The following is a 21,373-nucleotide window of genomic DNA, read 5'->3' as shown; positions in this document are numbered from 1 at the left end:
ATGATCGGAACCTAGGGAAACGTCATGATCGATGTGTATGGATGGGGTAAGGAGCGGTTGGGTACTTAGAAACCAGTCAATGATACTAGATCCGTTACCACGAAGGTAAGTAGGTTGGGCATAGGCCAGGGAAGCGTTCCATAATGTAAGTCCATGTTCATGGATCCATTCTAAAAATAAAGTGCCGCGGGAATTAACGTTATGGTCACCAACAAAGGAACCGATACGAGCATTGAAATCGCCGCACAGTATGGTATTTGTGGTGCCAGGTGCGGAGTAAGGGAGGGTAGTGAGAATGGTGAGGGAATCGGCATTAGAGAGTGATGGAGGTAGGTACAAACAATGGATTAGATGATCGGCGGTAATACATGAGAGGACATAGGGTGAGGTGATCGGAAGGATTGTGATGGGATAGGGAAAGGAAGGGTTGACAAGGAGTGAGATGCCTAGATTACCAACGTAGGCATTGGGGAGGCGTTGGCCATAATTATGGTGTTGGGTCCAATGGGTGGGAAATGAGTGTGGTGAGAGGAGCCAGGTTTCACTTATGAAAATGAGTGAGGAATCAGGTGTAAAGGAGAGGAGGTTATCAATGAGGTGTCTTTGGAGCCCGTTGGCATTCCATAAAGTGATAGTTATAGGATCATTCATTGATGAGAGTTTTCAGGGGTAGAGGTGCTGGTGGGAGTGCTGTTATTGAGATTCATGTGTTCATCTTCAATATCATTGGTACCGAAAGGATTGGTGAGGCCAGTGTTAGTGGGTTGGGTGCGCGATTGGAGGAAGAAGCGAAGCATATCATCATCAATCCACTGTTGGCTGTGGAAGGAGCGAGCGACAGCGAATTTGACAGGTTCACGAATGAACTGGAGTGCGTGTTCGAGACGTTGAAGATGGATCTGATTGGCTTCACGCTGGCGATCTTCTAAGGACAGACCAACAAACTTGGGGTCACGCAAGTGTGATGGGTCGCGGGGGTTGAAGTCCTTGAGTGGGTTAATGTTGTGACGAGCAAAAGAGGCAACCAGTGTATCATGGTAGTCATTGTGGATGAGCAAGGCGACCACCTGACGGTCCGGATAGTGGACATCAAGGATTCGGGAATTGTCAAAACCGAGAGTGCGGAGAGTTTGGCGAAGTGCCTTGGTTTTCATGCGGAACTTGCTGGGAATGTACACATACTGGAAACCATGAGTTTCGCTAGTGGGGGTGAAGGCTCGAGCGAGGGTTGCCATGCGTTTGGGGGACACCTTTAGTTTTTTGGCGCGCTGAACACGCTTTGCCCAAGTGTCTTCGTCAGAAGGTGAGGTGGTGGTTGGAACGGGAGTCGAATCATTCTCATGAGCATATTTAGATGCCATGGCACCAGAAGGAGTGGGAGGTGAGCGCTGAGTCTCGAGCTGGGCGATTTTGGCTTCAGCGGCAGCCAATGATTGTTTCAATCGCTGGTTTTCGGCGATCAGTTCGTCGTACTGATCCATGCGGCTGCGAAGCTGGTTAAGTTCAGCCATGATGGTCGTCATGAATTCTGGTAGGGCTTCATGGTGTTCGAAACGAAGGGCAGGTGGTGGTTGGGAAACTGAGGATTCACCAGGGGCAGAAGGTGTGACAGAGGCGTTGTCAGGCACAGGACCATCCTGTTGCACATCAGACATTTGGGAGTCCAATGGTAGCAAAGCGGAGTCGGCGCGACCACGATGTTGGTCGATAAGAAATTGCATATCGATATGACCAAAGCGGTGTCCACATCGACAGAGAAAAAGTGGCATTGCGGGATCAGTTTTGCTGTGGCCATTTTTGTTGATGTGGCCAAGCGCAAGACATTTCGGACACTTGAGGGTAGTGTGGCGCAAGGCCTCAAAATCGGAGTTCAGTTTTTTCAGGGCATTGGGTGAAAAAATTTTAAGAGATTTGGCCACCCCAGCCGGTTCTTGGCTTTTTTCTATTTTTTTGTTTGTTTTTATCGCACCCATCTGAGGTTCGCGTTCAGTGGATGGAGTAATGAGTTCAGGAAGTGTGGTTCGGGTGCGTTTTTGAATAGGTAGGCGAGAAATGCGTAGCGGAAGCAGAGATGACCGGCGCCGTTTGTTTAAGGAATATGTTTTAAGCAGGTGGCCTGATGGTGGAATCGCGGGACGGAAATGCTCGATTTCGCTTGGCGGTTCTAACGGAACTTGTTGGCGGGGCACTGGGCAATGCTTTGGAGGCGAAGTATCGGTAGGTTGTGTTGCTGTATCTTTCTCTCTAGTTGTCAAGGTAATTACTAAATCCGGTTAAACGTTTATCCGCGAGAAAAGTGATGAATAACGGAATAACCAGTGATTCCTTGGTGTAGTTGGTTATCACGTCTGTCTAACACACAGACGGTCGCCAGTTCGAATCTGGCAGGAATCAATTTTTTTGCCCCGGTCAGGTTTTTTCGGAGAATCAAAATTAGCCAATAGAATTTTTATTTTTTTCATTCCCTTGTTTTGTTAAACTTTCCTTCAATTTGCAAGCTTATGTACAGTATGCTTAGTTACATAAAAATAAATTAAAGAAAAAGAAAATCACATTGTCAAAGATGGAAAGGCATGTAAGCAAAAACAAAACAAAAAAAAACAATTTTCTTAAAACAGATAGACGAGGGAAAGGGAGATCTTGGATTAATGGTTATCGCATTTCTTTCATAAGGGCACCATGCAATCAAGGTCAGCGCTCCTTCGTATAAAATCGCACCAACCGTTCCATGCATTCCCTTTCGAAGTCATATAATTCAAGAATGACTCTTTTTACATCGAAAGGGGAAAAAATGCGGAACGATGCTTATTCATAACTGTCTACAAGTTACATTTTCCGTTTCGCCTTGCCGTCATAAGTTGTGAATTAAACAATTTTTGGTCAGTGATACGAAACGTGTAGGATGTCGAACTCAAATCTGCTGATGCCACATTAATTCATGTAAACCCCAACTTCGGATACAAATCACGTTTATTATAGGAAAACTTAAATCCTTCGTCGAGGCCTCATTTGAAGTCAAAAGAAGAGAATAGGATAGACCTGGTAACATGCTGTAAAGATCTTGTAGCCGAAATTGTTCACAGATAGAGAGGTGAAGTAGATGTTGGCTGCTAATAAGCATAGTCTACCCAATAATGCAGTATTTTTTTCTCACTTGCAGAATGTAAAGCATTATATTTGATTCCAAACCATACCAATGGATTGGGGCAAGAAAAGACATTATTACTATGAAATTGGAGATCTTCAAGAAATACTTCTTTGACGCTATTGTCGTGACCGATTGTTCAAATCTACCTTCCCTTTATCTGTTGACGACATCTCAACGAAACGACAGCATGGTGTTGTCGCATTCTCGAAAACAACGGAGACATATTCTTTTGTGAACAATAAATTATCTAAGTGATCGTTGCCTTTTTTGGATAGATTAGCCAGCACGGCCATTCTATGTACCCAAATAATAATAATAATAAAAAAAAAAAAAAAAAAGTGGATTATAGTAGAATTGTCCAGGAAGATGCACCGTCATTAGCATTCTTCATGTTCTTCTCTTCTGGAAAAACATACGGATATTTCATTGTTCGCCGTTACTGGCACTTCGTATTATGTTTAAACTGTTTCCTGCTACTTGTCCTATGGTTCTATATTAGCAATGATCGACCCCAGCGGGTACTTTCATCGCTTCAGGCAACTCCAATAAATGTTACCAAAGTTCCGTCGATCAATGAACGAATAGAGAAAATCTTTCCAGTACATGCTCCCGTTATTTTTGCGCTTGCCAATCTCACACAAAAAACGACGGCTTACCAAAGACTCGGTCGCTTGTTGCCGTTACAGTCAGACGAAGACAGATGGATTGACGAAGTTATTTATGACCAGGATCCCAAAAAGCGATATGCCTGCGACAACCAAGATTTGCCATACCCAATTCTGAAGCGCATCATCACCCAGACATTGCCTGTCCGAGATCCCCAAACCGCGTATGAACACGCATTTGGAGGTTTGAAATCCCCTTTTCTACTGTTACCTTTCAAGCGCTCAACGCATTTGATTCGAGGCCAAACTATTTGTATCCGTGCCATTATACCCAATAATGTTGAAGAGAAAACCAACGATCCATTCCATTTCTTGTACCAACCTTACGATAATGTCGCCTTTTTCAAGAAAGAAGGACCCTGGTGGGACACCATGATGGTTTCCCTAAATCACAAGGACGCCGATACCTCTATGCCTGTGCATATGAAACCATGGCCAGGACACGAAATGATACGGTACAGTTTCCTTGCAGAAGCGAGGAGCGATCCGTCGTGGTGGAGCAGCTACGATTTTACAATGATCGAGCGTACCGCGATCCATATATACGAAGGCGAAATCGAAATACATGATTCAGGGACTTATTCACTGGAGGGACTGTTGGAGTATACCGGGGGACAGTGGAATTTTGAAAAAGGACCTGTATTGCCGTACAAACCCACTGCAATGCAAGTTTTACCAACGGGAACCGACACATTTCATGTTAAGCAATCATTAGAAGAACACACGACGGATGTGGAAACCGCCACCAATATTTTAAACGAGCATCTCAATTTGCCGCTTTGCAAAGGAGCTGATCATGCCGGTCGGTGGCTATCATGGCCAGGCGATCCACAGCACGCTATACAACGGGTAGCGGGACTTAATCGGCATAATAAATTCTGGGCACCGTATAATTGCAGGTATCGGCATATAACCTATCCTCAGTTCAATCGATGCTTAGCGCGCAAGTATTCGCTCGGGATTGAAGCTTATGGTGATTCCAACATGCGGCGCTCAATCAAGAAATTCCTGAGTCGCGGTCGATGGTGCCGCGATTGGAGCAAACGATGGCAAATGGACATACCACTCAGGAGTTTCCCAGCGAATTACACCACACCAATGTATGCGTCCTCTCCTGCCGACTGGAAGTGGACGATGGACGACATGCAGCCTGTTGCTTGCTATTGCGAGGATTATCAGGAAAGAAGTTGGAACCGAGCGTGGTTTGACCCGATGACGCGACGAAATAATGTCCTGCTTGAAAATACCCCAGAAGAATCTGATGCGCTTGGTTGGGATACGGAATGGGATAGCGGATCTTATGATGTAACGACAAGAGATGGCGCCATACTGAGGAGCTATAAATGGGATGGGCTGACGGCATTGAACAATCCTTCATGGGAATCAGCGTTTACAGACGGAAATGCTACGTCGACTGGACGACCGGATATCGCCATTTTTTCATTGGGCAACTGGGACGCAACGTATATGCGATTCGAGGATTTCGTGCATGAATTGGACAAGCTGAACACTCACATTCATGCGCGTTTCATTGGTCCGGGTAAAGAAGATGGGCGACAAACAACGATCATTTACCGTACAGCGCAATACTACTGTTGTCGAGTTGACAATACCGTACGTCGTAGAAGACTAAACTCGGATCGGGTGCGAGCGTTTGATTCATTTGCACGAATGGTGTTTAAAAATCTGCTAAATGCGGTTATTTGGGATACATTTACAATGGGAGAATCGCAAACACTGGATGTCAAGAAAGAATCCATACAATGTGCGTCCAACCACGCGGCGGCAGACCACGTAGAAATAGAAAATCAGGTCCTAATGAACAGTTTATGCAATTCATAAAGTAATACATGGTCCACCTTCAATTCACAGCTGCTCGGTTCATTTTTAACACTGAAGAAGAGACAGTTTCTTTCCATGGATGATAGTTTCAAAAGACCAATGTCTGTATGTACATCATGGATTATCGGCAGGTGATGACAGCCCGTCAGAGGTACTGACAAATTATCCAGGGTCAAGACAAAAGGGCTCGGAACCGAAAGGCGCCCGTGATCAACATTTGGTGCTACATTAATTTGAGATTGCCTACTTTTGTACTTTTTGTGCAAAGTAACCCATCATCCATTATCAGCTGTTTACATAAGTAATGCCCGTAAAAAGGCATTATTGCCGTTTTTTCTATCAGACAAACTACGTTTCCCTTTTTTCCATGATTGCATCTTTAATTGATTCTGAACCGGGAAAAGCGCCTATTTGAAGCAAGGATATTTATAGAACCTTTTCATCTTCTTTTAGTACGGTTCAATAAAATGAATCAGAGGAAACAGCTTAATTTAGCCACCCAAATGAATGGGTTTCTAATGATAAGAAGTTTCTTTATTAAATCAAAAATGACGTATTTTTAGATTAAGGTTTGCAGGCGAGGTTCAAGTAGCTGATTCGATTTTTTTTTTTCGCACAAAATCGCTTAATTCGACTGAGAATGAACCATGAAAAATAAAAAGCCCGCAAATGGCGGAAATTCCTAATGGACGATGGAAATACAATGAGTGAATGGCACCATCCAAAATCAGAACGAAATGTGAACCATTGAAATAAGGAGACTTCTATCTTTATTGTTCATTGTTGCAAAGATTTCATTGATTTTTTCTTTTTTGACAGAGACACTTGTCTGTGCATGGCAGAGGACACGTGCTGTGTGCACATTTCCAAACAGTCGCTGTAATTCCAAGTAATGGTATCCAAAGCGGATAGGATAGAAAGTGAGCGCTACTTCCCATGATTCATGGTATCAAACGTGTTTTAACTGCTTATCAGGAGAAGAGGGAGACAATTCAGAGTGAAAACGATCTTCGCTGGAGATGCCCAAAATAGGAAAAGCTTCAATGACTATTTTAAAAATATTTTTTCTTTTTGAGAAAAACTGATCGCGGGCGGTGGCTGCTCCAGAAAGTGCGCGTTCTCACAATGTGGGTACGGCAATGATCTCCTATAGATAAACGCCGAAAGAGAGACCTGCATGGACCAAAAAAAAAAAAAAAAATTAACCGCTTCAAAGGATTTTTCGCTGGATTAGGGAAACACCGGAGAGGGGAAAAGGAGGAGAGGTTCTTTTTGTTGTTGCCACAGCCACGGCTTTGGTGAATTCACCGTATCTGGCTCATAAATGACAATCAGTTTGGGCTTCAGCGCGTCGTACGTGTTTGCCAAAAAAGGTGCTTGATCGCACGCTCTGTTCTCAGAAATTGCAAAAGGGCACATTGCGCTCCTCTCATTCATTCAATAGGTTATCTTGGAGCAGATCGGAGTGAGTGATTTCCTTGTTCTTTCGCTTCTTTCACCCTTTTTTTTTTCCTTCATCTTTTTCTTCTCGTTCTGGTTTTCAGACTTTAACTGCTTGCTTGCATCCTAAGCATGGCTTTGCAATAATTGTACCCGTGTTTTTTTCTGATTGTTTTTTCTTTTTCTGCACAGCCTTTCCTATTTCTTTCTTTGATAATCCTTGCTATCCCTAGCTCTTTACTGATCTACATACATACTTATCTACCATCATATACAAAAATGTTTAAAAATCAACACAATCCTCCGATCTATAACACACAGGAACAAACGACCAGCTTTCAGGAAACTTACAGCTCCAGGTACACCCACTTTTTGTTCAATGCCAATCCATCATGATCCTGCAGCCGTCTGACATGATGATTTAGACTGATTCCTAATTACACTCATCGCGATCAGGTAAGACCAAGATGAACCTGTCGTCTTTTTCCTTCTGTTTCTCAAGGCCGTTGATTTGAAATTCTTTCCAGGAATCAAAACCAGTGTACGAAAGCAACTTGGCTCATCAACGACAATATCAAGTAATGACTTTATCTATATTTTCACCACAAAGTTTATTTCATGACGCCATGTCTTTGATGAATTTATATTAATTGATTTGTAATATAGTTCGATAAACAAGACTATTATCCAACATATCACGATCGAGAATCGCTCATCGATCCCCACACAAACAATTACGATGTGCATGTGCCTCGTGAGACGTACATAGGTAAACACACAAAAATGTGAAAAAAATAATTCCTAGGAATCGTCAACTTACTTGATTATGACGCAGAGCCGAACGTATCGAGCATGATGCAGACTTCGGTCACTCCACAAAGCATCTATGGCACACAATATCTCGTTCCAGAAACCAAAATCTCATCACCGACCTCCCCTATTGCCAATATCAACTTTTTCCAACCTACCGAAGATACAGAACGTCCTGAAATTCGAACCATGTCTCCTCCTACTCTTGTAAAATCGCGCGTACAATACGTGGAAACAATACCAATGCAAAAAGCGTACATCGAAGTGCCCGTCAAACCGGTCTGTGCGAGTGCTGCTGTGATCTCTTCATCTCATAGTAACGACCATCACACAATGGAACGACTATCACCATCTGTATCCAGAACAGCCCCCAGAATGGCTGCTTCCATCAGTACTAGCACAGTTTCCGTGAGCAACCATGATGCACCTTTCATGCTGCAACCTGTCCCTTCCAAATCGGCCCACGTGAATTCAAATCTATCCAACAGCAAACCGTCGTTTCGTCATCCGCAACCATTGCCTCCTCTGGTGATTCCGCCCACACCTATTCGGTCGTCGTCTTCACCCAACCGAGCGGCTTTGCTAACACCGCGATCGTCGTCTATTCAGGATTTGACGACGCCTGCGTCCTCTCGCAGCGGAGCTTCGCCTTTGAGTAGCGCGTCCACTTTCAGTGTTTCACCACGAACTCCGCAATCCAACACGCTTCTGTCACCTTCCCCCCAACCACCCGGAGGCTCCTGCGGGGCGGCGAAAAAAACTAGCGCCAAGAAACAGTCATTCATTGGTGGCAGCGAGGCAGAAGAGCTAGTGCATCGTGGTATCAAGTTTCATGAAGCGGGCCAGCTAGAAAAGGCCACTGAGTTGTTTCGTCAGGCCGCCAATCAAAATTTCCCAATGGCTCTGTTTCTTTATGGTGTTTCATTGCGACATGGCTGGGTAAGTGTATGATGGGGGATAACCAAAAAAAATTAAGGTTATAAATTATTATCAAACGAAAAGTCATGGGAAATCTTGTTAGCTTTTGAAAACTAATCAAACGAAACACGAAAAAAGGGATGTAAGAAGAGCGAGCATTTGGCGTTTCAATATCTGCAGAAAGCGGCCGAACATGCGGTGATGGATCTGGAGGGACTGTCCAACACGGTGAATACGTCGGCTGCGAAAGGTGAATTGATCATGGCTATTTATGAGCTTGGCGTATCATTTCGTCATGGTTGGGGGGTAAGTGCTGCAGTTGAAGCTTTCCTATGAAGAGCGTGTGAAAAATTTACCCTGCGCATATTGTAGTGTAAGAAAAACAAGGAAACAGCGGTTTACTTTTTCAAGATCGCAGCCGATTTGGGGGATCCGGACGCGCAGAATGATTTGGGACATTGTTATTATCATGGCCATGGGGTTAAAAAGGACTTGTATATGGCAGCCAAGTACTACCGCATGGCCGCCAAGCAAGGACAATCCATTATGGGAAATTCCTGGATTTATAAGAGCAAATATGATAGACCTAAATGACAGTGAAATTATTACAATAAGATGTATCTGTATTTTTATTAATCGGTTGCATTTTATTGTAAGGGGAAAAATGGTGAATTGGACAAAGATAGGGAGAACGACAGTTCTTATGTCCAACCGCCCTTTTCCACCTTCTGGTGGCAAATTGGGCTGATAAAAAAAATACAGCGTTATGATGTCGGTGAATTAATCCATTTCAGGCAAAGCTTATATTTCATAAAAGAAAAGAAAAAGCAACTAGTTGGCGCGTATTTACAAGAGGTGGAAATTTTCATCATAGGAATACGTAAAATAAATAACAAAAAGAAGATAAAGGGCATGTGTACATGAAAAAGTTAAGTATATAGACATTTCAGGCGATCTTTACATGGGATATTGTGTACAATACAATAAGTGTCAGAAAAGGAAAGAAAAGGACGGCGAGGTATAATATCAAAAAGTTGGATATTTCGGTTGACAAAAAAAAAAGGGCGATCATCGTGAGTAGCGGCACCAGTATTCATGGCAAAAGAGAGAAATGTCGACTCCACAACAGCTGCAAAAGCTTGTGCTGAATAAACATTGAGTAGGTTTCATAGGAGCGTTGTGCGAGTTATCGCCATGGCAAACAGCTTTGGAAGAGGATGGTGTATATTTACAAGTCATAGTTTGTGGTATATTGTTTCGATGAAAGATTTGGATGTGAAGAGAAGCAGTGGAGAAAAAAGAAATGATGATGTGAATCAGGGCTTTTTTATAGATCTTGAGAAAATAAAAACGGTTCCAAACCTAATAAGAAAGTCGATGATCTTCTGATGTCGATCTTCCGACAATTTTTTCTGCATTTTTCCGTCACACCGCGTGAATCCGGATGCGTTTTCCTGAGATCGAAAAAAGATAAAGAAAAACCGGTCTTTTTTTTTTGTATGGGACTAGCGGTCCTGATTTTGAGGACTTGGAGAACCCCGAAGGTGGAGCCCGCTTTTCTTTTTGGCCAACACACTTGGTACACTCCCTAAATGCCTTTAAAGAAAAAGTTGCCAGCGCACGTCATCATTTTCGAGAAATATAATTTGCCAGCGTACGTCATCCTTTGCCGCGTGTCTCCTTTTTCTCGTTTCTGCTTAATTGTGCACCTGCACCATTTCGAAGAAGGATCGAAACGAAGCTCATGTCTATCGTTGAAGCAAGAAGGAAGGCCGTTTTGGATCACATGGAGACGTTCATGAAGCAGAGCATGCGAATTTCTTTAACCTTCTCTGGGAGTCCTTTCGGGCTTGGTGCGAAGTGGACGACGCGCAGGCCGTCTTGCGTTTTGCAGAGGAAGCACTATCCAAGGCTTGTTTCCTCAAGGTCTGAATTGCATAGATTCAAGCTTATCTCAGGCAGGCTGCCCAGCCCTTGATTGGTCCCTAGATTACAAGATATGGGTTTGGTCCCTATATATGTTGTTGCCGTCTCTGGTGTCAATAAACGGATAGAGGACTGGATTAACAGCTGCAACGCGTGGGGTGAACGCGTAACCATGAAGTCAAATGGCAAAAAGGTCGAAGGCCGATGGCTGTGGATATTGCTGGATAAGCACTTAGAATCAACGTCATCGAAGACCTTGCCAGATACGAACAACATAGTCGACATCATCCGATGGCAACAATCGGATATGCAAGGAAGTCGAAGGGCAAAGAGCGCATCAACACCAGATGCAAACTTTTGAACGAAATGGTGCATCGTCTGCGCACGAGATGCTTGTGCACGGAAGTCTACGTGTCACCATATTGCGACGCCAATCAACCGTTGGAATCTCGTGACAACAACGAGAATTATGCGCGCCATATGGGGTTGATCAGAAGCTGCGATGGCGATATGTCAAGTACGTGAATGATATTTCTATTCAATGCATTGATACTTTTTTTTTTTTTTTTTTTTTTTTTTATAGATCTGCTACTGTTGCTTAAAACAAAATTTAAGCCCATCCGTTTGGTAGTCATCGATTTTGCCGGGTTAAGCACGGAGTCGAATTATATTCGTGCATTTATCAGGTATAGTGGACATATGATGAGGCCATCCGTGGATAAAATTAACTTATTTGATGAAAAAATACATTGTACACACAAATCAAACAAATAGTCGTCGACCGCAGATTGACATTTGATCTTTTTTCACGTCATGACTTACTGACGAACGAAGAAACGATCAACCGTTTTGACTGCAGGATTGGCTGTGTTAAACGTTCGACCTAATTTCTCAGACTCAGACCTTTCCTTTCCTTTTGCTATATTCAATTATTTACCAAAAAATAAAACAAATCATAAAAAAACAACAAAGAGGCGATGATTTCAAGCATTATCAGCGACTGGCCACTTCCGGCTATTAAAAATGTATTTCATGATCCCCAGTTAAGGTTTGCAAGGTAAAGTAATAATATCCGTATTAGCAATGATGTACTAAGGAACATCTATCGAAATTCACTAGTAGCTGCAAAATCTTCGTTGGACGAAATGGGTCAGACTTTCATTGGAAGCAACGGTCGATATAGTTCATGGAAAAGACGATGAGGAGCCGCCACATTGGTCACCTGAACACATTAATGTTAGCCACAAGCCTATTAATGAGACCACAAACACACTTACTATCGTCTGCGTATTGGATATAATAAGATGGATATATCCCTTGTACGGTTCTTGACATCAAGGTCGGCCGCAGTGGATTGGTACCAGCAACATATACAGGAATCACATCCCACTCTTGTACTTTAGCGACTGTGTGAAGCCGGTTTTGTTTTGTTTGTTCCAAACCAAGGACCATGCAGGCAGCCCGAGATAGGCTTAGATCGGTGCATTCAGACATTGACGACATAGACTTAAAGAAAAAGCAGAAGAGAAAAAAGAGGTGGGCTCCGCATTCGTGGTTCGCCAAGCTATTAATGCAGAGACACGGTTTCGCCAACCCAATTAAAATGCAGACACTTGGTTCGCTGAGTCACCAGACTGTCATTCCACACCTCTTTTTTAGGCTCGCCTATCAACTCTCAATTTCAATGAATCCACAACTTGCTGATGGCCTTTTTCTTATTCTATTTCTCTCTTTTCGAATAATCACCTTTATTGAGTCTCAACAGGTGACTTTTTTTACTGTCCTCTACCATCTTATTCCACACGTCTACACATTTGAAGCCAGTGCTAAAAGTCGTCAATCTGACGTCCTGAACCCGCAGAAAGATATTCCAATCATAAGCCGTACACCCGCTGTGCAATGGATGCGCCTGCCACCGGAGGCCGCCCTCTTACATTGAGCGACTTTCGTCAGACAAAAAGCCTAACGCATACACGGCATAACCTGGGCGAGAACTCTGACGGACTTTGGTATATTAATGACAACCTTATGGCAATACCATGCAACGTGAGTTGTTTCTGAACACGCGCAAAGCAGCACTGATTGACCCCCTCAATTCCATTCCGCCCAGGCTATGATAGATCTAGAAAGATGTGTGGGTATGTTGGGTATTTAAAAAAAATGAGTTAGTAAGCTCTTTGATTGATTCAAATTTTTGTCAAGATATTTTACCTTTGTTATTTGAGTTTGCAATAGCCATTGATCGCTTGACATGACTTGGATTATATGACATTGAAAATTTTTTGAATCAGTATACGTTCATTATACATCATAGCAAAGGAAAAGAAAATTGGACTTGCCTTGAACCAAATGGTGTACCGGAAAAAAAAAAAACGATGAATACGGACCGCCAGGTAAGCTTCTTCTTCGATGCGGAAAATAAAATTGCTTCCAGGGACACTTAAGCGATGGATCGGCGGTGTCAGCTTGAGCAGGCAAAAAATATTGACGTGGCCAGAAGTGACGGTAATTTCGAGTTGGATTCCAGATATCAAGAGTCCCCCGAATGAAAAGAAAGAAAAACAAATAAAGTACATGATGATAAAAAAAAAAAAAACAATGGTCGCGTCCGTAAAAACCTCATAAAAAACCCTGTGGGAAAAAAAGAGGAAAAGACTGCGAAAAGAATATGTACATGAAATATAAAATACAAAATACAAACTATCAACTACAAAATAAATAATCGGGAAGACAACTCGAATACCATATGATAAGAAGCAATCCAAAGGAGAGGAACATGAAGAGGACACGTAAGCGTTTTTCTGATGAGAAAGAGTGTCATACCACCAACGATGGCCTTTGACGTCATCCCGTTTCGCCAGATGGATGGATGGATGGCGAGAAGTAAACTTGTAGTATCCAGAACTTGTCAGGCGAAAAGAAAACGGAGATAACCGGAAGCTAAAAGAAGGATGGAAGTAAAGGAGAGGTAAGTCTGTTTTGCCGGAGCAAAATCGATGGTAGACCACTCGACGCTTACCTTTTTGAGGATGGTGGTCGATTTAACCAAGTTAGATACACGGGATAAGAATGGTCTGGATGATGGATGCGGATGGGATCTTGATACAATGATAGTGAGGGTTTATCAAGCAAACAGAAAGAGAGAGAAAGAAAATCAAAAGAAGAAAGGTAAAACTGAAGACAAACATATATGATTTTCCATGGATGAAACAATAGTCACCCCACTGATGCATGAATTCATAGATCGAAGCACGTCTGCTTATGTATTATTCGATTCATTGGAAATTGAAAGAGAATGAAAGGACATATACAGTATAACTGACAAAAAAAAACCAAATTGAATGATGCTACAGAAGAACGCCAGTCGTATCATCAACCACTTTTCTTCAAAAAGAGCTCTATTCACATTTTTATTCGAAAGACGACGATACTCTGTTTAACCACAACGGCGCAAACGGCATCTTGCTGCTGATTGTTTCGCCTATTATCGTGAAAGTGGGCAGCGAGGCAAAAAAAAGGTTTAACAGATCCTGATAACTTAGTGTAGATCATGTGATTTACAAAGTCGGTAATTTCCCAAAGATTTTAACTATGTAGACTAGGTGGAGCCCGTGATCTTCAAGATCACAATTGGGGATATTTATTGGTAGACTTCAGGGTATACTATATTTTTGGTGAAATGTTCATTTGAAATTTGTAAAAATGAACTTTCTTTTTTAAGCATTACCTTCAGTGCAGATGGTTTTTTGACTCTGGAGAAAGCAACGTACAACTGTCCATGGGAAAATACTGACGCCGGCAAATATAGTCCAACAGCATCCAAGGTCTGACCTTGTGCTTTGTTAATTGTCATTGCAAACGCTAATCCCACTGGAAATTGGGGTCGTTGAAATTCAACAGGAGATTGCATTTCTGTGGGCTTGAGCTTGATTCTAGGTATAAACACCAATTTTACTGCATGTTTCCCGGTTGCAATTTCTGCCTCGATCACAAACTGTTGGAATGAGCGGCATATAATCCTCGTTCCGTTGCAAAGACCGTTGGATGGATTGAGATTGCGTAGCAGTATGACAGGCCAGCCTATTTTTAGTAGGAGTCGGTGTGGTGGAACGCATCCAGGATTGATCGAATTGAGAACCTCCACGGTATGCAGCATTTGTTGACTTTCATCACAGGCGCTATCTGCACTTAGATACTCTGTTGCTTCTCCTGGAAACTGTTCCAAAAGGAGATCATTGATTGTTTCAACGTCAGAGTTTTTCGGTGTAAGGATAGTGCGGGATGTAAGGTACTGCGAAGAAAGATTCTCTTCCCAAAAGTCATAAAATATAGCTGAAGTCAGATTTTGCAAGTTTTCTTCAGGAATTACCATGCTTTGGGGGATGCTGATATAGCTTGTATTCAAGCGTGTAGGCTCTGTCACATTACCGATACGTAGCAAGTATTTCACTGAACTGTTGAAGTTCCTGTGGACTTTCGTTTTGTTGTGGTCTCTGAACTCGCATATTGGTCATCAGGCGTAATGTTTGCACATGCGCCCAAGAAGCAGAGCGGTTGATACACATATTGACGATATCGGAACGCGACCCTCGGGGAACCACAGGCAGGACTTGTCGAAAATCACCTCCAAACACTACCAACTTTCCTCCAAACGGTACGGATTCCAGACGTGGGTTTTCAGCTTTGAACACATCTCTAAATGTTCGATCTACTGCATCAAATGCAAACCGGTTTATCATCGATGCTTCATCCCACATGATTAGCTTAGTAAGTTTCAGTAGCTCGAATAATCATTCCGATGTTGGAAGCACCACCATTATCCTCTATGTATTGGGCCATTGTCTTGAAAAGATGGACGAAAGGATTGGTTTCATGCATTAATTGCTGAAGTACTTCCAAGGTGTCTCGCGCGAGATGGCTTGCAATTGCATGTCGATTTGATATTTCGTTGTCAGTATCATGGACGTATATTTGTGCAAATGCAGATCGTTGGCCATTAGCAGCAAGTAGCGATCCCATCAAGTGGTAAACACTTCCATGAATACGGAAGCAGTAAGCGCCCCGTCTGCCATTCATTACACTTTTGTCTAAATTTACACCAAGAAAAGTAAAACTGAGAGCACTACAATAATCACATGATCTACACCAAGTTATCAGGACCTGTTAAACCTTTTTTTTTTTTTATCTTTCAACCATGCCTCGCCACCCACTTCCACGGTAATAGGCGAAACAATCAGCAGCAAATGCCGTTTGCGCCAGTTGTGGTTAAACAGAGCATCGTCGCCGTTCACATAAAATGTGAGTGGAGCTCTTTTTTGAAGAAAGGTGATTGACGATACGACGATCTGGTGTTTTGTAGCATCATTTAGTTTGGTTTTTCTGTCAATTATACTTTTTATGCCCTTTCATTCTATTCAGTTTTCGATGATCGAGTGATACATGGAGCAGATATGCTTCGATCTATGAATTCATGCATCGGTGGGTAACTATTGTTTCATTCATGGGAAATCCACATATATTTTGTCTTCGTTTTTTTTTCTTTTTTCTTTGGTTTTCTCCTCTATCTTCTGTTTATTAATAACCCTCCCTATCATTGCATCCCCTCGCACCCATCATCCATCATCCAGACTATGGTTTATTTCGCGTGTATCTGTAACCGGTCAAGTCGATTAAATATCAAAAAAGGTACGTTTTGTGTGATGTGACTCATCCGTTTTTCGACAAGAAAAAACTTACCTGTTCTTTTTTTCTCTATCCTTTCTTTAGCTTTTGGATTTCTCTCCGGTTTTCTTTCCGTTCTGGCAAGCCATCCATCCCTCCAAGTCTTTCTACTTTGTTCGCGCATCAAATGTGGCCAATCCGGTTTTTGTCGTCAAAGGGCATCGTCGGCGGTGTGACTCTTTTTATTCATCGGGAAGTGCTTACGCGTCCTCCTCAGTTTGGCTTCACCTGGGTTACTTCCCGTGGTATTGTCTTTGATCTTCTTCCCGACCATTTTATTTTTGTAGTTTGTAGTTTGTAGTATGTATATTTGTATTTTATTCGATAGACCTTCTTGCAGTCTTTTCCTCCTTTTTTTTTCCCACAGGGTTTTTAGGGGTTTTTTACAGACGCACCTATTGTATTTACTTTTTTTTTTATATTTGTATCGTTTCTTTTTTTCGGTCGGGAAGCTCTGGATATCTGCTGCCTCACATAACAAAGGTAAAAATATCTTGACGGCATTTGAATCAATCAAAGAGCTTATTAACTCCTTTTTTTAAAAAATATCCAATAACCTTGGGCGGGACGGGACTGAGGGAGTCAATAAGTGCTGCTGCACACATGTTTGGAAATCATGACTGTACGGTATGCCAGAGTATTGACATTAATATACCAAAGTTCCATCAAGAGTCTCGCCCAGGTTATGCCGTATTGCGTTAGGCTTTTGTCTGACGAATGTCGCTCAATGTAAGGGGGCGACGTCCAGTAGCAGGTGGCATCCATTGCACAGCGGGTGTACGGCTTGTTATATAGATATACAGTAAATTGTAGAGACACTTACAGAACATTTAACAGAATGTAAATTTTTTTTTGAAATCGGTTTAATATAGGCTTTGCCTGCTTCACTGATCCTAGTCATTAATGTTTCTTTTTCCAATAGTTTATTTCGCTTCACCTTACTCTTGCCAAACAGACCAGAACTGCTCAATGGATGAAACTCAGGAGATCACGGTGGAAGATATACGTAGCGATATCCTGGAGAATGAATATATTTACCTATAACAGCCGAGCTATGGATAGGAGCATTATCCATCGCAAGCTAGTGTCGCTTATTTCGGGATACTTGTCCATTTAATTGAGTTTCGTCTTTAAAAAGCTCAAATAATGTCCTGTTATTCAGAACTTATTGATTTAATAGCGAATAGATCCTCATCAGCAAACAAGGTCCATGGGGTCAACTCCGTTCTCACCAACAACGTGCCCTTGTTCATCTTCATAAGAAATTTCGTATCTATTCTGAATGCCTATACTTAATTTTAAGCGACAAAAAGAATAAACGAGGCACAGGACACGTAAACGAGTCTTCTGGATCCGTCAACATTGTTGTCGGGACAGGCTATTTTTTTGTCACGACGTCAGAACTCAAAATTAGCGACTTTACTTTCTGAAACAGTTGGACCACCGCTGGTCCTCCAAAAATTCTAAAATAGGTTTTCCATTGGGCTTCTTTTTGAATGCGCATTGTATAACAGCTTTTTTCCTTATGATTTGCAAGGTTGGCAATATCCGCCATAGTAGGATTCTGTAGTGAGGTTAAAAAATGCTCTCATCGATACCGTAACTGCACATGGCAATTCACGTGTGCATGACAGCTACATTGACGGTTTTTTGGCGGCCAAATATAATTGAAAAAAGAGTGATTCGTTATTGAACAAAATCAAACTTGGAGATTATATGTGTCTTTTTTTGTTTCCGCAACATAACACTTTTTTTTTATCATTACGTTCAATGACTCTTGTTATGCAGTAGATGATATTCTTTTTGCTTGTTTGCGTTGTCAAAACAAAAATTTTTGTCTCTGATTCGATGGTTCGCATTTTCTTTTTTTTTTTTTTTCATTCGATTTTTTTTTTTACAAGTCGTTCGACCTTTCCCTTCCCCAGCGCGAGATTTGCGTCTTAGTTGCTCATGTCGTCTCCTCACCATTCTTATGCTGTCTCCAAAATGAGACTCTACGAAATGTTTGCACAAAAGTCGACGCCAACCAGTTTACCGCAACAGCATCAGCAACAGCAACAACAACCACAGCAAACACCGCCCATCCCGTTAACCATGGAGTCCAGTAAGCATTCACTTAAAATCGGATCAATTCTAGGATGCTCACTTTTTTTCTTACCTGCAGATCTATTACCATCATCGTTGATGCCAAATACGTTTGATATTATCAACGCAAAACTCGAGGTAAGAAAGGCTGACAGCTTACATCTCCCCCCGATCGATCAGTTTTTTTTTCTTCACTAATGCTCTTACTTAAGCAAATGCTATTGGAAATTGATAAAGTCGTGGATCAGTCGACTTTGATATCCATCGCCACCATTCCACCCAATCACGATATCTACTTGCTGATCCGTCAAATCCCTTTACTCATCTCCCAGAGCACAGCCCCGATCCAGACTTTAGCCAATCTTGTCGAAACCGTCATGTTCAAACTTTACAAAAGTACTACATCCTTTGGTCTTGAGCTGTACACATACTTCTTACATAGCCTATTGGAACAATCAGCAGCGGTTGCAAAAGAAGCCCTGGCATGGGCCGTGTATGCCGATGATGAGGTATTTTCCTTGATCTCTGCCCAAAATATCCTGATCTCTCATTTGCTGGTCAACCGCGGATTAGCGCAAGTATAACGCTCCAGTGGTGGCAATGATGATCCGATTCGAACTTATTCCGCTGGAAGAATACGATGTTCAGTTGGCCAAACAACTCAATACATCAAAACGCGCATTGGTCATGGATTTCGCCGCCGATTTACTCCGCATATGTCTTCTCTCCCATACGCCCATGACATTTCTCGAGGATCACATCCTCACAATGATCAACCTGAGGAAATTGGCAGAGAACAATGAAGCTTCTCCAAAGTAATTCGATTATACGCGATGCTTCAAGGCCCGTGCTAATTTCAATTTCATTTTGTTTTTCCGATTTTTATATTTATTAGGGTTATTGCCTTATTAGAGGTCTTGCAGCAGTCAGTTGAGCAGCCGTATCACGACATTAAGAAGGACATTGACTGCTTAAGATTGAGATTGTTATTGGCGGAGTGGACTCGATTGTCTCAGCATCCTCTAGCTGGCGAGTCTATGTATAAGACTGTGGCCAAAAAGGTAAACCTCCCGGTAGACTTCACAAAGGGTGCGCAAACTTACGAATCTTGTCATCATAGATCTTGGAGATATGCAACGATGATGACAACCTATGTTTCTTTTTTCGGTTATGTACAGAAACGTGCGTCAGTCGTTTCCTAGCTTCGAAAAGCCTAGGAGCATCTTATCAGCGGCGTGCTATTCAGTTGATGGACGCTTACGGAAAACTCGTTGCGTATTTGGTGCGTGTTGGTGATCAGGATGATCAGGGCAAGATGAAACTTGTTATACATTCCTTCTCGGTGGTGATTCTAGTGCTGGCGCAGCACCACGAGAGCAGAGGACCGGCATTTGTTCAGAAACCATTTATGCGTCTACTGACAGCACTGTACTCGGAGTTGAACAAAATTCGTCAACCCTCACTCAATGCAGGTATCCTTGTCGCTTTCAGGTAAGGTTTACTGTTCCCCAACCCCGCCCTAACCCTACATGGTAATGATGATGACGATGGTTTTAATAATGTTATATCTGCAGTGATGCTTTGTACACATTGCAACCTCTCAACTTTACTGGTTTCGCATTCTCTTGGCTCCAGTTGCTGTCCCATCGCGCGTTTATACCGCAGTTACTTGTCACGGGAGACCCGCAGGGTTGGACAATATGTCGTAAACTTATCTTGGCCTTGCTCAAGTTTCTCGGTCCATTACTGGACAAACAAGCGCTCCAAAAAGCCACCAAAGCCTTTTATCAAGGGACGTTGCGTTTCCTTGTGGTGCTGCTCCATGATTTTCCTGAATTTCTCTGTGAAAATTATATGGCGTTTGCTCAGGTGATCCCGCACTCCTGTATCCAACTTCGTAATATGGTGCTCAGCGCATTTCCGCGTACAATGCATTTACCGGATCCCTTCACACTCGACCTTCAGATGAACCAGTTGCTGGAATCGAAGCAAGACCCCGCACTCATCACTTCTTCTTATATGGACACACTGGCTCAGGCTCACTTTGTATCCAAAGTAGACGACTATATACGAAACGCGACAAAAGCACACGACCCATTTCTTGCGGATTGTGTCACACTGATTCAGCGGCCATCAACCGAAGAGGAACCATATCGACCTGACATGCTGGGCGCGCTGGTTTTATACCTCGGTGCCCGTTGTGCCCTGTTAGACGTACCCTTGAAGGAGAATCCGGCCTACCGCGTGTATAAAAATCTTTTGGAGTGTTTGGACGTTGAAGGTGCGGCATGTCACTTGTAAAGGAAAACAAAGAAGGTCGCTATTACTAACGTGGGTTCCTTTTTTTTTTTTGGTTCAGGATCTTATCTTTTGTTGAGTGCGATGGCGGACCATTTGCGGTACCCAAATAGTCACACCTGCTTCTTCAGTACGGTGATGGTGTCTCTATTCGAGGAAATGCCTGAATCGATAAAGGAGAAGATGACCAGGTAAGAAATCAACAAGGGATAGTTCACAAATAGTATATGTCACTGACGTAATCGAATAGAGTACTATTGGAACGATTGATTGTCAATCGACCGCATCCCTGGGGCTTACTTGCCACATTTATCACTTTTATCAAGGATTCTAAGTTCTGGAATTATGAGTTTGTGCACTGCTCTCCGGATATCGAGCGGCTTTTCGATAATGTATCAAGGTAAATGTCTCTTCGACTAGAATCTAAATGCTGTTGCATGGCTCCAAATGACTGAACGGTATCTATGTTCACAGGTCCATTAAGCGAATTGTATAATATCATTAATATAGAAATGCAGGA

The 21,373-nt window shown here is 42.5% G+C and overlaps 6 protein-coding genes and 1 non-coding gene across 7 annotated transcripts; 6 read left to right on the top strand and 1 right to left on the bottom strand.

The window, feature by feature from the left end:
• Nucleotides 1-647: 647 nt before the first annotated feature.
• Nucleotides 648-1,655, bottom strand: BYT42DRAFT_504111 (uncharacterized protein; the record flags this gene model as incomplete). The annotated part of the gene is made up of 1 exon (XM_051564951.1): nt 648-1,655. The coding sequence occupies one exon, from the start codon at nt 1,653-1,655 to the stop codon at nt 648-650; it is 1,008 nt and encodes a 335-aa protein (XP_051419347.1).
• Nucleotides 1,656-1,935: 280 nt separating this feature from the next.
• BYT42DRAFT_585792 (uncharacterized protein) lies at nt 1,936-2,568 on the top strand. The gene is made up of 3 exons (XM_051570011.1): nt 1,936-2,041; nt 2,112-2,256; nt 2,336-2,568. Exons 2-3 carry the CDS (start codon nt 2,196-2,198, stop codon nt 2,476-2,478), a joined length of 204 nt encoding a protein of 67 aa, XP_051419346.1. The 5' UTR covers nt 1,936-2,041; nt 2,112-2,195; the 3' UTR covers nt 2,479-2,568.
• Nucleotides 2,321-2,394, top strand: BYT42DRAFT_t133. Its single transcript has one exon. It is a non-coding gene; the product is annotated as a tRNA-Val (tRNA).
• A 969-nt stretch (nt 2,569-3,537) lies between the features above and the next one.
• On the top strand, nt 3,538-5,655 carry BYT42DRAFT_504122 (uncharacterized protein; the record flags this gene model as incomplete). Its single annotated transcript, XM_051564952.1, has 1 exon — nt 3,538-5,655. One exon carries the CDS (start codon nt 3,538-3,540, stop codon nt 5,653-5,655), a length of 2,118 nt encoding a protein of 705 aa, XP_051419345.1.
• A 1,862-nt stretch (nt 5,656-7,517) lies between these two features.
• On the top strand, nt 7,518-9,769 carry BYT42DRAFT_122697 (uncharacterized protein). Its single transcript, XM_051562151.1, has 7 exons — nt 7,518-7,551; nt 7,623-7,673; nt 7,762-7,864; nt 7,931-8,844; nt 8,962-9,129; nt 9,196-9,594; nt 9,698-9,769. The coding sequence occupies exons 4-6, from the start codon at nt 7,948-7,950 to the stop codon at nt 9,415-9,417; spliced, it is 1,287 nt and encodes a 428-aa protein (XP_051419344.1). The 5' UTR covers nt 7,518-7,551; nt 7,623-7,673; nt 7,762-7,864; nt 7,931-7,947; the 3' UTR covers nt 9,418-9,594; nt 9,698-9,769.
• Nucleotides 9,770-11,040: 1,271 nt separating this feature from the next.
• On the top strand, nt 11,041-11,523 carry BYT42DRAFT_503984 (uncharacterized protein; the record flags this gene model as incomplete). Its single annotated transcript, XM_051564945.1, has 2 exons — nt 11,041-11,266; nt 11,333-11,523. 2 exons carry the CDS (start codon nt 11,041-11,043, stop codon nt 11,521-11,523), a joined length of 417 nt encoding a protein of 138 aa, XP_051419343.1.
• A 6,897-nt stretch (nt 11,524-18,420) lies between these two features.
• Nucleotides 18,421-21,349, top strand: BYT42DRAFT_617758 (CCR4-Not complex component, Not1-domain-containing protein; the record flags this gene model as incomplete). The annotated part of the gene is made up of 10 exons (XM_051572210.1): nt 18,421-18,574; nt 18,635-18,693; nt 18,768-19,064; nt 19,129-19,370; nt 19,451-19,616; nt 19,676-20,046; nt 20,130-20,836; nt 20,915-21,044; nt 21,104-21,253; nt 21,328-21,349. 10 exons carry the CDS (start codon nt 18,421-18,423, stop codon nt 21,347-21,349), a joined length of 2,298 nt encoding a protein of 765 aa, XP_051419342.1.
• Between the last annotated feature and the right edge of the window lie 24 nt (nt 21,350-21,373).

This window comes from Radiomyces spectabilis (genome assembly GCF_025331425.1).
Source record: "Radiomyces spectabilis strain NRRL 2753 chromosome Unknown BYT42scaffold_14, whole genome shotgun sequence".
NCBI classification, from domain to species: Eukaryota; Fungi; Mucoromycota; class Mucoromycetes; order Mucorales; family Radiomycetaceae; genus Radiomyces; species Radiomyces spectabilis.
The sequence above is the reverse complement of the archived record's forward strand: the minus strand, read 5'-3'. Positions and strand labels throughout refer to the sequence as shown.

What these genes read in the sequence shown, in the direction of transcription:
- BYT42DRAFT_585792 (XM_051570011.1), top strand. Translation starts at nt 2,196, where the DNA reads ATGCTTTGGAGGCGAAGTATCGGTAGGTTGTGTTGCTGTATCTTTCTC. An exon ending in CTTTCTCTCTAGTTGTCAAG is followed by an intron (nt 2,257 to 2,335) that starts GTAATTACTAAA and finishes TCCTTGGTGTAG; the next exon opens with TTGGTTATCACGTCTGTCTA.
- BYT42DRAFT_122697 (XM_051562151.1), top strand. Translation starts at nt 7,948, where the DNA reads ATGATGCAGACTTCGGTCACTCCACAAAGCATCTATGGCACACAATAT. An exon ending in TTTCATTGCGACATGGCTGG is followed by an intron (nt 8,845 to 8,961) that starts GTAAGTGTATGA and finishes ACACGAAAAAAG; the next exon opens with GGATGTAAGAAGAGCGAGCA. An exon ending in CATTTCGTCATGGTTGGGGG is followed by an intron (nt 9,130 to 9,195) that starts GTAAGTGCTGCA and finishes CGCATATTGTAG; the next exon opens with TGTAAGAAAAACAAGGAAAC.